This window comes from Apostichopus japonicus, chromosome 14 (assembly GCF_037975245.1).
Source record: "Apostichopus japonicus isolate 1M-3 chromosome 14, ASM3797524v1, whole genome shotgun sequence".
Lineage (NCBI taxonomy): Eukaryota > Metazoa > Echinodermata > Holothuroidea > Aspidochirotida > Stichopodidae > Apostichopus > Apostichopus japonicus.
Window position 1 is genome coordinate 5,786,044 of NC_092574.1, and position 15,852 is coordinate 5,801,895.

At 38.8% G+C, this 15,852-nt stretch overlaps 1 protein-coding gene across 11 annotated transcripts; it reads left to right on the plus strand.

Annotated features, from left to right (window-relative positions):
- Nucleotides 1-4,662: 4,662 nt before the first annotated feature.
- On the plus strand, nucleotides 4,663-15,417 carry LOC139979895 (major facilitator superfamily domain-containing protein 6-like). Of its 11 annotated transcripts, none has more exons than XM_071991094.1 (6): nucleotides 6,893-6,908; nucleotides 9,241-9,474; nucleotides 10,557-10,653; nucleotides 11,112-12,578; nucleotides 13,084-13,251; nucleotides 13,787-15,417. In XM_071991094.1, exons 3-6 carry the CDS (start codon nucleotides 10,587-10,589, stop codon nucleotides 13,870-13,872), a joined length of 1,788 nt encoding a protein of 595 aa, XP_071847195.1. In that variant the 5' UTR covers nucleotides 6,893-6,908; nucleotides 9,241-9,474; nucleotides 10,557-10,586; the 3' UTR covers nucleotides 13,873-15,417. The 11 variants fall into 11 exon arrangements, with proteins under 11 accessions (XP_071847202.1, XP_071847200.1, XP_071847195.1 ...); XM_071991092.1 differs by lacking the exon at nucleotides 6,893-6,908 and adding an exon at nucleotides 6,923-7,077; XM_071991102.1 differs by lacking the exon at nucleotides 6,893-6,908 and adding an exon at nucleotides 6,923-7,077 and having other exon boundaries at nucleotides 13,790-15,417.
- Nucleotides 15,418-15,852: the final 435 nt, after the last annotated feature.

Below are 15,852 nucleotides of genomic sequence, written 5' to 3' on the forward strand. Positions count from 1 at the left end.
AGGGGTGGGCGTATGTTTGTGGGCGCGCGTTTTCATGCAGATGGGAACAACCTCAAGAAGTGATGGGTTCGTCATGTTCCCCGACGACTCGGTCGAGTTCGAGACCAGCTACAGTTGGTTTCATAGCACAATTGTACAATTTAAGGGGTCCATACACACACTCGTTATCATATTTAGAACCGGTATATATATATATATATATATATATATATATATATATATATATAGATATCTACATTAGTGAGAGAGGAAATATGGAAACGTCAAAAATGGAGTTGGTCGGTGTAAGGGGTAGGGTGAGGCGCTTACCCCCTCCGTAATCCTCGATTCGTCACTGGCTACCCTGTGTTTATAATAGTGATCAGCGCTGTAATTATGACTGTTCCTCTTATCTTCCCGGTATCTTGGGGTTTATCTTCTACTCCCTCCTTTTCTCCTTTTTCTCTCTTTCCTCTTTTTTTCTCCCTCTTTTTTCCTTCTCTTCTTTTCTCTCCTCTTTTTCTTACCCGGGGCGCACGCGCCCCCAACGCCCCCTGGATACGCGCCTGTTGTCCTATATACTTTGCTATCGACATATTGGCTGCTTATGGACATAGTGGTTGCACTATCAACATGTTGATTCCTTTATCAACATATTGATTGCATAACTACATTGGTTCTATTCAGTGGCATGTGCAAAGAGGGGGCAGCGGGAGCATGGTTACCCACTTCCGGTCGTCTGGTGGGGGAATGGATTAGTCGGGCGATATTTGGATTCAACTGAGAATGAATTGGACCACCACTACGGGTGAACCTGTCCCACCCCAACCCCCCCCCCCTTTCTTTCTGTGTACCTCACACAACGTATTTAGTAGCAACTCTTTGTATAGAACAAATTTGTAGTTTTGATATGGGTCAGAATACTTCATGTGACGTTAATTATGTTTTCTGAGGGAGGACTCCCAACCTGCATAGGATTATTAAATACTTCTTCGCCCCAAGAAGTCAACCCCCTGCCTTAATCAGTCGAGGGCATTTGAATGCCCTACCCCACACCTTTGAAATCCTGGGCACGCTACTCATGCGATTAGCATGTTGGGTGCTTTATCGTCATCGTTGGCTTTTTGTCAGCGGTGTTCTCCAGAGTGAAACTTCAAAGAAGTTTATGTAAGGTTCGTGGAAACAGGGAAGGTTAACCACGATACTTTAGACCCCAACTAGTGTAAGTCTACAGGTTCGAGAAAAAAATAATAATCATTTTGTGTTTGATTGCGAATTGCAAACAATGTTAGCAAACTGACCCATGCAACTGGGCAATTATAAGAAATAAAATTGATATTGACCAAAGGAAGACACCCATCGTTTGTCTTCCATGTGCACATGAATTAATGAGTCAACAAATACATTTACGTCACGTAGCGAACAACTATTCTTTCATTTTTACAAAATGTCGCGCAGGCACTTTTTTCAAATGATACTAATCACATGCAACAACATTGGAAGTATAAAAAATAAAAACTTCAGTATTTTTTTACGGTATATTATACGGCTCTGGTGTGTATCAGAGCCGAATATCTAATTATACAGCTCTGGTATCTATATATATATATAGCGCCCTCCGTCCCTCGTAGTATCGCTAGTTCGGACTGACTCGGCTTCGACCGCTCAACACGACGAGCCCGGAGCTTCCAACTACGTTAATCGCCTTTTAATTTTCGCTCAGAAAATTCTTATCTCGTTGGGAAACGTTCCTATTGGACTGCATCGATCTCATTTAGTAGAAGACTTCGTATTGGAATCGCATTCCTTTGTGTCGTTATATAAACTTTTCGTACTTTGTGAAGGATCTCAACATACTTGTAATCGTATTATGTATGGATCCTGTGTTTTCTTTTAATTTTATTCGCAACGGACCGACGCAGCGGACCGGGGTTTATGATTGCTGTGCTAGACGAACTGGTGAATAATAATTTGGTTTAATTGTGCTACTGCCAAATAAATATCTGCCAAATACAAAACTGCAGTGCGGTTTCGATGATGCTACATAATAATCTTATATGAATGTGACAAACTAGGCTGTAGCGTATAGCCAGGATGAACAACATAGTTCAAAGAAGTCCAGTAAAAAGCATTGAGACATGACAAACATGATACACATTGGCAGCTGATAACAGAGATGGACACTTTTCTTGTATGCAGCATACAGATTGATCTCTCCCAAAACAAGAGGCTTCTTCTCAGGCCTCGACAAATATTTTTAAAAGTACTCGCTATTTGGGGACCGTGACTAAAAACATACTCTCGAAAACGCAAAATTCACTCGGCACTGTGATTGATGTTCAAGTCTCAGATCTACAACATGAATACTTTCTGGGAACACAGGTTAGGCAACCAAAGCGATCTTTTACGCAATGGAAAGCTAAGGTTGAAAGAGCCTCTATCTTCGACTCCAACTGGTGCTGAGTGAAATCTTTGCAAATAAAAATCAAGACTCCTTAATCTGTTGTTTATTTTGCGAATTATGACTGATGGCATGTCGGAAATGCCTCAAGACATAATTTAGAGATTTGGCCAGCTTAAGTGCTGGTATTCTGAAACGAAAGTTTTAACAATGATTATTTGTTATTAGTCTACCTGCATATACATTACTCTGCCATGCGCATAACCACCCCGTCGTGGTATCTATGTTTGATAATGTTTTTAATTGGGTGAGAAATGAAAATATGGATATTGATTTTTATTTAGATTCTACGGATGCCCATACACTTATTTCCAATTGTAAACAGCTTCCTATAGTATTCTTATGAGGCGTAACGCACATGTTATCTAATAGGCTGGTCGGTGGGAGTTATAGTAGATTATAAAACAAGGTTTCCACAATTTAGCCTCTGGTGACTCCAAATAACCTTTGACCTCCACAAAAGCAAAGGCCTTCTTGCACTGAACATGTTACAACTACATACTAAATATGAGATAGGTCCAAGCTTCCCTTCTTGAGATATCGTGTTTACAAGGTTTTCACCTTTGACCCTACATGAACTTTAACCTCCTCTAAAAACAGTAGGTTTTATCTCCTGAATGTGGTCCTCCCACACACGAAATATGAGATTGGTCCAAGCTTCCCTTCTTGAGATATCGTGTTTACAAGGTTTTCACCTTTGACCCTACATGAACTTTAACCTCCTCTAAAAACAGTAGGTTTTATCTCCTGAATGTGGTCCTCCCACACACGAAATATGAGATTGGTCCAAGCTTCCCTTCTTGAGATAACGTGTTTACAAGCAAGGATTCACACAGGCGTACATACCTACATACACACATAACTGCACAGGTTGCGATATCGATTATCATCGTAACCAAAACTTAAGTTGCGAAAAATTATTATTATTATACTGTGCACACGCCATTACATGACGGACCTGAAAGATCCCTTGATCATACCAGCACAACCACCGTACACATCATGAAGATGTAATGCATACGCATATATAACCTATGTATGTTATATCTTATACCAAGTTGCAGGTGTTGTTGATGCGTACATGATTTGTCATCAAGGATCAATGCATATATTGTCCCATATGATATGCAGTAGGCACCACACAAATATAGGTAAAAGCCCTCAATCTAGTACTATTGATACGATACTTTAAGGTAGCAATACCACCATGCAAGACTCCATGAATCAACTCCCCTATACCACCGGGTACACACCCGGTGTGCTGCGGTACATGCACACGTAAATGGTAAAGTCAAGCCCCTGCTGCTTTAATTTAAATCACGACCTCACACAGCTGTCTCTAAAATGTGGATCGTGGGGCTGTCAGTGCGTGTTCAGAATCCCCATGAAACTCACCTTGGCCTTGAACTTGAACCTATCATGAATCAAATAAATACTCATACGTATGTTGATGTGTATAGGATGTCAGTACCAACTTTTTAATCTGAAACTACGAAACCCCAACAACACAACAAAAGTATGTCTGTTTTTAGAAAAGGAGACTATTTCTAAAGTTACTTTCTTCAAATAAAATATCGAAACAAAAAAATTGAAAATATGTGAAAAACGTGGTTCAAATAGTGTGCATCATGCTTTCCTGTAGTGCTTAGAAAAGTATGCAGTTTATGGTTTATTTTAGGGCAATTTTTATTTAATTGTTACTCTTCTTTTTTTTTACGTTTTATATCATAGTTAGGATGTATGAGGAAGAAAAAGTATATTTTCAAAAATATTGGTAGAGATGTCAAATTTCATGTTTCAAATGAGTAAACTGAAAGTGGGAAAATAATGCTTGTGCTACATATTCAAATAATTCAATTCAAGGTGCTCTATTTGTTTTAGTTGCATTATTTCATATTTGCTGATTGGATGGACTGATTTCCTTCATTTTTTTTAGCGGAACTGGGCAATCACAGTGCCATGCGCCCTCTCCCCTACCCCCCACCCCTACATAAATGGTGACAAAAACCATCCAATATCAAGAAATTTCGTTTTTTGTTTGTTTTGTTTACACAAAGTCATTTGTAAGTTAGGGGGCCGGGTGTGTGTCTGAGGGGGCAAACAAAACATATTTTAGCACTTAAAGAAGGATTGATTAATGATTTTGAAGCAATAGTCAAGGAGTGTTAGCTCAGTGGTTAACGCCGGTGCCTTCCAATCATAAGGTCCCCGGTTCGAGTCACTCCAAGATTAATGTATATGTCGTCCAGTTAAAGAGTTGTTGACAATTGACAATTCATAATCATGGACGTTAAATATGAATGTAAGAGACTGACTTCTGTCAGCTTGCGGCTTTGATAAGCCAATGAGGCTTCTTCGCGAGTCCTGCTTGCAGGAGGATCTAAAATACATACATACATACAAAACATAGATACATACATTTTTACTTTTTGACAGGTGGAAGAAGTTTTTGGAGTGATAAAGAATCAGGCATAGTAAAAGAATTTTTCAAGACAGAGATAAGACTGATGAAAAGTGCCCGGAAAGTTACAGTGTCAGATGTGTCAAAAGAAGCATCCACTTTTGTAAAAAATAGAGATTGGAAGAGCATAATATTGAGAGCCTATTACCTCATACAAAGATGAAGGAAATCAAGTTAAGTTTGCTCCTTTCATATACTTTACAATTTCAAATTAACTGCACAAACTACATTTCACCTTTCATGAATGCTTACATTTTGTACGGTACTGCAGTAATTGTTTATCTGGGCTCAAGGTCTTCTGTTTGATTCTCTACCTTTAAAGAATGTGAAGACTCACGTAACAAAGAAACGTCTCATGCCGGTAATCTGACCTAGTTTCGAACGAGGTGTAACAGAAGTGTTAAACACCACCATCGATCCCAGAAAATACACACACAGCTTGCTACTCTCGGTACTTAGACACTAGTGTACAGTCAATACATACAGCTACGGTCAATACCCACAACGCAGTGTACATAGTAGCGATGGACATCTCAGGTCTAGATAAAAGACAAATAAGGTATCACGTTTCATTACTGTCTGCATTTTGTAGCGACAAGAAAAAAACTTTCTCTTGCAAGCGACGGAAAGTTAACTTTTTCAGACCGCGGTTTGGGGCGAGTCTTCAATGCCTTTAAATATGCACAGCAAAAGTGTAAGTGAAGTTTATTGTTATCATATCATCATATTCAAGACTGTCATTTTACTTACTCCAATCCAATCCCTTACAAATGAAAATCAGTATAGGAGGCTGGTTTGTTCTAACTGCCATTAGCAATCAGAAATTTAGATATAACAGTATAGTTAGAGCAGATGAAGGAAAACCTCAATGAACCCCAACAGTATAACAGTATACTACTTCCATTGATACACATGATCCTTGTATTACAGTAATGGCAAGCTACTTGTAGGTATTTTATTTTGTAGGTGTTTTATAGTTTAATATTACTTGTTCCATCAGAAGAACATGACCTTTGCACCATTAATAGCCTGTTATTAACTTTAACAACACTGTGACAGTTCTGTAGATTATACAGACATTTTGGTTCTGCCCTTAGCACTGTGCTCTGTATCTTCATGTGTCCGCCTCCTATAGTGTTCATAATTACCATGAAATATGCAGGACTTGCCCAGCTTATAGTTTGTTTAGTCAGATGCCTACGGTCCACTCCCTTCCCTTGTACAGGACTCTGTTATTTGTAGAAAGGAAAATACAATTCGAAAGCCTGTAAATTGACTCCTTTGCTGATGTTATGAAACCAGTTCCACCCTAATGCTAGCGGGAACAAATTATGTGTGTCCCATTATATTAATTGATTTACCATCTATAACTTTGCTGCTACTATAGCCAAGTTCACTGAATGAATGGAAACCACATGATAATTATGCAATCTTTTATATATCTGGAACATGGCTTGCCAAAACTTCAGCTGTGCAATGCCGAATGCACTTTGATAGGACGAGGCGAAGGTTGGCTGACTGTCCCCAATGATACGACTTGCCTGTCTGATCAGAACACCAACACGATGTGCATCTTCCTTCCTGACGTTGCCTCCCCATGAAACCAAATTATACTGCCAAACACCACAAAAAATAGAGTTATAGAACATGGCAAGAATGTTGTTATTAATTTGAATAATAATCAAAATAATCAGAATAATCAAGCATTTCTTTGTGAAACAAAGAGTGCAAGTTCGTTCAAGTCAGTTATACAGTAGTCAGTGCAGTCAGTCAGTACTAATTGAACATGGCACCGCCGCTGAACTTTTACAAATTCAAGGTACGATGATATACTTTTAAATATTTAGTATGTAGTTGTGTAACGTTCAGTACATGAAGCACATTGGTTTTTTTGTGGAGGTCAAAGCTCATAAGAATAGGAGGCTGTTGGCAATTGGATATGTGCTTCCGTAGAATCAAATAAAATTTCGCGAACGAATTCTCATAGGCTTCAGCACGTCGACTAAGGTGCGTATACTTTCGCTAATACAGTACGTGCAAAAGGCTGTATACTCAGTTGTACATACAGCTGTGCTATTGGGAGTTTTCCGTCGTATTTCGCAATTGTCGAGATTAATTTAACGAGTTTTGAGACAAGTTTGCTGTTGTTGCTGCTGCTAGGATTTTGTCTTGGAAGGTAGATGCTCTTACAACCTCATATTTTCATTGCGTTAAAGATCGCTTTGATTTAGGCAGTGTATAGTGGAGTAACAGCGATATTTTTCGCGCACCAATCTGCAGCTAAAGACAAGATAAGTAATTGGCAAATCGGCGAAGTCGCTCTAATCGAGGAGCGGTGCAAAGTAGCAGTGAGGTACTGTATAGGCTTAGGACTCGCACAATGATGTAGCTACTGCGTAGTATATGCCTAGTGTATACTAGCTTCCTCATCTTCGTAGGTATTTTTGAAGATGTTTTATATTTAATTGTTTGAGACATAACAGTAGGCCTAGCTACTTATTTTTTATGATTCTGCGACATGTTTTACTTTGTTAAACACTTACTTTTGATGAAAATAGGTTAAAAGTCATACTGCACAGAATACAATTTTCCAATGTGCAATTTACGTAGCACCATGTATCTGCATGAGTGCAGTCACATTGGCGAGTGAAATTTGGCAAGTAGATTTTTAGTCACGGTCGCCAAATAGCGGAGGCGGAGGTGGAAAAGTTGGGCGTCCTTCGTGTAGGGTTCGGTGTTGACATCACTATAAGAGGTTCGAACAATGTAATACCTATTTTTATATCATTTTAGGTTTTCCTTCATATTCATCACCACTCATTGCTTTCATTATTATTAATTTTTTGTCTACATGGCTTTATCCTATTTAAGTGAAAATAATAATAATAGCTTATTAAAATTCATAATTGATAATACAAGACAAACGCAAAACAAAACAGATTAAACAAAACTGTTGAGATAAAGTTGTTTGACATTTTAAACATATATCTTCCATTTAAAGTTTACTTTCAAGAAATTATTGAACAAGCAAAGTTTCATGCCACAGTTATGTTAAATTTTATTTCAGGATAATTATTTTACAACGTGTCAGAAAGTTATACGTCAACAGAAAGAAAAGCACTAAACAACAGTGAAAAGTATTCCGCCAATACATTTTCGATTACAGAGTACATTTGCCTTACCAGTATAGTACTGCGATGTAGGGTTAAAACCGTTGATATTCTAATGTTCTCTTAACCCGTTATCACACTTTATAAAATATGTCTTCAGATGAAATTTAAAAGAGTGCAGGATGAGAAAACATTTCGTAAATATTAAAAAATTAAGTCACAAAATGTGGTAAATCATTTAAAAACGAAAACAAAACGTTTTTTCAATCAACAATGAATTATAATCATCGGTACATTAGCCATATAAAAGAGAAAATGTACACTATAAGTTAACGTAAAATAAAACATAAAACCTTAAAAGCTTATAACTGTACAAATAGAAGTATTCACATAACATATAGATCGGTGAATAAACTTAGTTGACAGCTAGAGTGTAGAGTTATACAAAATATGCACAAGCACACATAGACGTATAGGAGACCAATTTGATTTATGGGGGGGGGGGGGCTGTAACGACTTATTTGCCGTCTATTATCACCCTTCCATATTGGTTATAATTATTGGGGAAGTCGGTACAATAATAATGATGATAATAATATCAGTTTAACCATTGAAAAACACATTGCAAATTATATTTCTTTCAGTAGGTGCCCGAAAAATTCTCAGCATATTGCCCGGGGGGGGGGGGCTGCAGCCCCTCAGCCCCCCGCCTCCTACGCCTATGCAATCACACGAAACAGGAGAAAACATTAAAACATTTATTCCATGCTGCATAATATTCACTAAATATCAATATATGTAGTCGTAACACCGTCTTCTTAAACATTTCTCCTCGGGTAAGAGTAAGTGAAAGCATCCTCTCTGAGCTTGTATGTATATACGTGATTCTCTATCACTTGAAAACCTTTATTCTCCCCAGTTTTTGTTTATTTTGTTGTAAGAACCTCTTTTATACATTTTCTCATCGATTCTGTTTTTTTTTTGTATATTATTTAATACCCCTTTGCAACTAAATATATCTCTCTTGACCCTACCGAAACAGTAATACATTTTACTGGAAAAGGCAACAATACCATCACCTTGCTATTCTACCTTAAATGCATTGAAGACTCGCCCCAAACCGCCATCTGAAAAAGTTAACTTTCTGTTGCTTGCAAGTGAAGTTTTTTTCTCGTCGCAACAAAATGCAGACAGTAATGAAACGTGATACCTTGTTATCTTTTATCTAGACCTGAGATGTCCTCGCTGCTATATGTACACTGTGTTGTGGGTATTGACCGTAGCTGTATGTACTGACTGTACACTAGTGTCTAATTACCGACGGTAGCAAGCTGTTTCTGTATTTTCTGGGATCGATGGTGGTGTCTAACACTTCTGTTACACCTCATTCTAAACTAGGTCAGATTACCGGCATCAGACGTTTCTTTGTGCTCGAGTCTTCCGTCCCTTCAAACAATAGAGGGGTTCGTTTATCAAACATTTTGTTTTATTCAGTATCATCATGTGGAAACCAGAAATGTTTTTCGTTGCGAAATGTTTCATTCATGTTCGGTTTCAAAATCTCCTCTATAGACTGTTACCAGTGATGGAAATATCCGCCGAATCAGTGTCCATTTCCACGTACTCCAATTTACTTATATAATAAAATATAGAGAGAAAGTCGTAATAAAACTCCAACATGTGTAATTTGGCATACTGGTAGACAAATAAGTCATTTGAGTTGGAAGATCCATCTAATTAATACTACTTTTGGCTTAGTACTACTTCGTAGCAATCATCAAAGATCAAATTTAAATCTCGAAAAGCAGGTGAGATCAAAGAGGCTCTCTGACAACTTTTGAGCCAGATATACCAACTTCGTACTTTCCGGCTGTGATCACACTGAACTTAAATTAAGGGGAGGGGGCAAATGGTGCCTTTAGGCCACACATGGTGTTCATCTGACACTTAATGACTCCTCTCTTGCTTTTCCTGGTAACAATTTTCATAGTCGATTTATCATTTAATCGCAGTACCAGCCATTTAAATAAGTAAGGTCCACTTTGTCGCACCATCTTAACACGTGACCATCTGGCAAAATGTACATAGACACAGTTCTGTTAGTCAGTATAAAGGGGACCTAAACCTCTAACATCTAACACATAGTATCCACCACCAATCCCACCACGGCCCGTATCAACCCAGCCACCCACCGCGTACATCAATCACCCCACTTCAACCACTAGCATAATAACAATTTTCCTGACATTGTGCGTCGTTTTGAGACTTAAAAGCTAGAGCTCTCCCCATTGGCTGAAACAAAGAAAATGTCATAAACCACGTTCTTACATGTGCCTTGAAAGGGATGGATAACCCAACTGAATTGATATTGATAAGAAAACAAGTAGCTTCTTCCCCCCCCCCCCACCCCCTTGCGTGAAGAAAACTTTCCCAGACATATGTTGGGGAGGGTAGGTGGGTATAGGTCTCTACCGAAGTATAGTCATTTGCAGCTTCTGTACCAGTGGATAAACGTATCTCTTTAACATTCTTTTATCTGTTTTAGTGGAGCAGCTAACATCGCGAATAAGGCAAGATGGCACCTTTCAAAGTGAACGAGGCACTCCTACCTCTAAAATTGAGCTATTTGTTTTATTTCGCAGGTAGTAAATTCCGTTCCATTACTAAGTACCTTAAGTACTATAATACTATACACTCTGTGTTATATCATTGTTTTGCATGTGTTCTCCACGGGTCTGTGTGGAGGGGACTGCTTTAATTGATTGGCTACAGTTATAACTACTGAACGGGTTAGCTGTTAACGAGGACACTCTAAAGCAACACCCGTTTCATATTTTATTTTTAAATCCACGGTAAAAGTAAGATTCAAGGGGGAATGAAAGCTATTTTATATTTAAATGTTCTTTGAATTCGTCAGTATTACTCTATTGAATTTTTGAGGGCATGCATTATACCCTGTTTATGGCGTCACCATTAAAACTTCACGTTTCCTGCATGGCTTGTAAGGTCCCCCCCCCCTGCACCGACTCCCCATTCCCTGAACAAACATTCTCATGTTAGTTATTGTAACGTCATACATTGTATCATTTTAATTTGACAGGATTGGCCTGCGTTTTCCCTTATCTTCCTGTCTACTTCGTCTCTCTTGGAGTCACAGTTTGGCAGGTCGGTATTTTGCGAGGCATTGATCCTATCCTCGCGCTTGCGTTCAGTCCAATATGGGGCGCATGCGCAGACAAATTCAGCAGACATCGCCTGGCCTTAAATGTCGGTATCGTCGGAACCGGTATCTGCTACTTCTCGTTCATGTTCGTACCTTACATAGCTCGGCCCTTTACAGAAACGACGGTAGTGGGTTCGTCTAATTGTACTTCAGACTTACCGTCACACGGCGAATATCCGACGTGTCGCGATGATCAAAACTTCGGTAGATACGGGATTGATGACGTCAATAATACATATTCATTTAAGTCGATGGAGTGTCTGGACATATGCACCACCGTATTGCCACCCCGAAGCGTTCAAACCATTGGTATTTGTACTAACGACTCGAGCAGATGGAACTGCGCCACTTGTAATGTCGATGAAGAATCAACTAATGCTACAGATCCAAAATTACAACATCTGAAAATCATGGCCTGTTTGTCACCTACCAACGGGGATTGGTTTCCGGAGCAGAATTTGCAGTCTGGGGAAGGTTCCAACATCGGTGTCCATCTCAAGGAGATAGGGTGTTTAGAACAATTAGTTTGTTGTCAGTGTGAATTGAAACACGTCATGAAGACGGAAACAAGCTCCCGTGCCATCTTTTTTATTTTATTCGTTCTGGTGTTTGCAAGTAATTCGTTCGATTGTAACGTTTTATCCTTCGTCGACGCAACTATCATGGATCTCTTGGGAGAGAGAGAAGACCGATACGGAAAGCAGCGGGTTTGGGGTGCTGTGGGATGGGGTTGCGTATCATTTCTAGGAGGTCTCGCAGTTGATGTTATCACGAAGGCTACTCACTCGTCAGAACTGAGATATGAACCCCTCTTTATCATCTTTGCGGCTGCAATGTTGTTGATGCTCTTGACTTCATGTTACATCCATTTCCCTGAACATCAACAACCTCGAAACTTGACTAAGGATCTTCTCCGTGTTTCTCTACAACCGAGAGTAATGGTGTTTATTCTGGTGGTTGCTGTTCAAGGGGCTTCACTAGGAATGTCCTATTCGTTTGTGATGATCTACTGGCAGACGGAGCTCGGGGCATCAATCACTCTGCTAGGGTTGTCGATGCTGGTCACGACGATCGCGGAGATGCCGATACTCTATTGCTCCGGCTCGATCATCTCAAAAATCCGTTACCAAGGCGTCGTCTATTTGACCCTCCTCGCCTATGCTATAAGGTTCATCCTTTACGCCATCATACGAAACCCTTGGGCGGTACTCCCGGTCCAACTCCTTAACGGTATCACCTTTGGAATTGGTTGGCCAGGGTTTACGATGTATGCGAACCAAATTGCCCCAGTTGGTATGTCTGCAACGTTACAGTCCATCAAATCAAGCTCACATTTCGGAATCGGTAAGATCAAAGTGATCATAATACATCATTAGCTTTTGATTTTCAATAACATACAGTGTTAGTATATGGAACTGTCATAAATGCTTGTTTTTATATCCTTCAAAAGGCACAGAGCCTGGCTCGCCCCTCGGGGAAAAATTGTGGCATTGTCTTAATATGCAGCACTCGTTGAATCCCTTCGTGTAGGTACGGTATAGAATGAAGTAATGGCATCTCTGAAAATTGAATTAAATGCAGTATACCTTTGATAACGCGTAGTTGTTATTGCAGTCGGCATACCGTAGACTCGTACCAACTATAGCAGCCCCAATCCTTTTGGGTCCTCTCCACCCCTTCGATCCCGGACAACAGTGTTCGAGATACATCATGGCTTTAGTATCCACTGTGCAAACATAAGATGTACTTATGATGTGTCGAAACCATTGAAATTGATTTCTATGGTCGAACCTAACTATTGAAATGTTGATTGTATACCATATATTTTGATTTGTATTTGTGAATATAGGATTCATACTCGGTAATTTTCTTGGAGGTTATATATACGATCAATTTGGACCTCGTGCCCTCTTTTTCGGCAATGCAGTAGTGTTAATTGGGACTGGTGTAGTCTTCTTTCTCGTTGACACTGCGCTAAGGACCAGAGATCAGGACAATGAGATGAAAACAACAGCAGGTAAATTCTTCATTGAAGCTGCATCAATTTGCTTTTGAATTTTAATTAAAGAGATTAAGTTGCTAGGTTTTTATATAGCACGTATTAGCCATCAAACGTCATAGAAGCATTGGCCGCTTTATCGTTGTTATTCAACTTTACAAGAGGTATCTTGGGGTGAATCTGGATTGAATTAGGAGATGGTAAACCTTTTGGGCGAAAATTATCTTCAAGTTCAGGATCAACGGCGTACCAACGTCGATAATCCATCCGTCGGCCATTTTACAAAACATGTTCCCAAAACACTTGCTTACGAACTTTGATAATAATACACATGACAGACTAATAGAAATGGTTTATGTCCCGATGTCTTTCTTGATACGGCCGCACCAATAAACCAGGAAGGTTTAACAGGTTACATAACCCCCTCCCACCTCCGAGACTGCTATCTAATCCCCAAAACCAATCAGATAATTTTGAGTTATAGATATATACGGTATATGTTTGAGTTTCCAAATCCTCGTCGCTCAATCATAAACTTGTTATTGATTCTCGCCAGATAATCACAGAAACTCAATGAAATTGATGCCGATTTCATTGAAAGACGAAGATGAGAAGGCTGGAACAGAGGATGAGCTGTAGGGAAGTCTCCTCATTATTTGCTTAACTCGGTAAAGAAGCGTACATAAAGATAATAAACAATCTCAAAAATATGTATTCCAATATTGTATATAATCGTTGCATTATGATGGTTTTAAATGATTTTAATATTTTTAATGTTTGTAACGTTTATAACGTTTTTAACGTTTTTAATCTTTTTAATCTTTATAATCTTTACAATGTTTTTAATGTTTTTACGCTTTATAAGAACTGCATGTTATTATTATTATATTATTATTGTTGTTATTGTTGTTGTTATTATTATAGCATACCGTACCTGTTTTCATATACAAATTAGTTGTTTTTCTTTTCCGAATGTAGTTGTATGGAATATATTGAACACTAACAAATGTTATGTATTTTCATCCAATGTGCCATTTAATTGAGGTGTATCTTGTTGAAGATACGTTGATACGATCGGCACGGGTCATATGTGTTTACATTTGGTTTTGAATGGCATATTATCGTCACGAGCCCTGCATTGCTTGGTTGATTATTTTACTTTTTTAGTTGTGCTTTTCACGTGACATTATTTTTTTTGTATGTGTTGGTTTCGTCAATGTCATGTTGGTGGGATTATTCCATCATGGATGTAGGTTGATGTTACCATCTTCAATTTTTGCCTTTGGTGTCGAGTGACGATACAAGTGGTTAAGCCGTCAAATACTATAGGTTTGCCTGGACGGTTAGTGATATTTTTGGAGTTATATCCATACGTTTTTGTACATGACTGAATTATATTCCAAGATTAAGACTTCACTTAAGTTTTCTGTGTTCCACTCAGTGCGATCAAGAGATTATAGGACAGGAAGTCGCTGTTTACTACATTGTTATGGGATGAGGGTTTATTTATTGACTCACATTGTGTTAGATTGAAGCGTGAATGAACTTGTGCCAAACTCACAAAAAAAAAAGTCAGTTTAGGTACCGTATTTCGCCGACGAAGTTTGGATATATCATGTTTTAAGAGAAAGATCTATGTATTTCCATATTTTTATTTCCATATTTGTATATGTATTTCCATATTTGTTTCAAAAAGTTATTATTACTGCTTTGATAAGGTTTTAAATGTGAGTTGTTATCTCACATGCATTTGTTAGACTTTTTGTAATTGTTCTTTCAATTGATTTATAGTTGATATTGCATTTACTTAGTGTACTAATTGGAAATTTGGTTTGCAAACGTGTGAGTGTGTGACCATGCTTGACCAATGAGGGACCTAGGCAATATATGACACATTCTATTGGTTATATTATAACCCTATATTATCCTTCAATTGATTAAGCAATTGATCGTTCAGTCTATATTGAGCAGCCCTCGTCGATCACTTATAACGAGATAGAAACAGAGAAACTTAAAATTCGGTATTATCTCCCGCTATCTGAGGTTCGCTTCAGTTAAATGAAAGTTACATGATGGCAAACATTGGAATTTGTGGTACAGAATGTTCAAAGGGTGTTTTTTTTTATGTGGATCAACGTCATATGTCCCACTGGGCTTCGAAGTTTGTCCCCCGCCCCGGTCCCCACCACCTCTGCCCTTAAAGGTTCCTCTTCACACCCCTTTAACTTACCTTTCCATGCCCCTTTCATTGCCACTTCCCTTTCCGAAGTTACCAATTACTCTACTTGCCCACCCTATACCGGGCGCACCTTACTGGGTCTACCCCTGATTACGTTGTGATAACACCATAGAAATTGAACTAAGAAGAAAACTAACACAGTGTATCGCAGTGTATTTAAGCAGTAACGCCTTGAAAAACGTGAGGGCGCTTTGCGTTGTACGGCAAAAAGCCAGATTATGTGTGCGTCTTCATACATACATTGTGCATTCGAGTTTGAAACTGAATTTGATTTTACCGGCTTTTTCGAAGAGTAGGTGTACTTTGCACAACAGAAACATGTTTTGGCGACCAGAGTGTTAAGTACTATACTCCTGACTTAAGAACCAACTTTTTTCGCC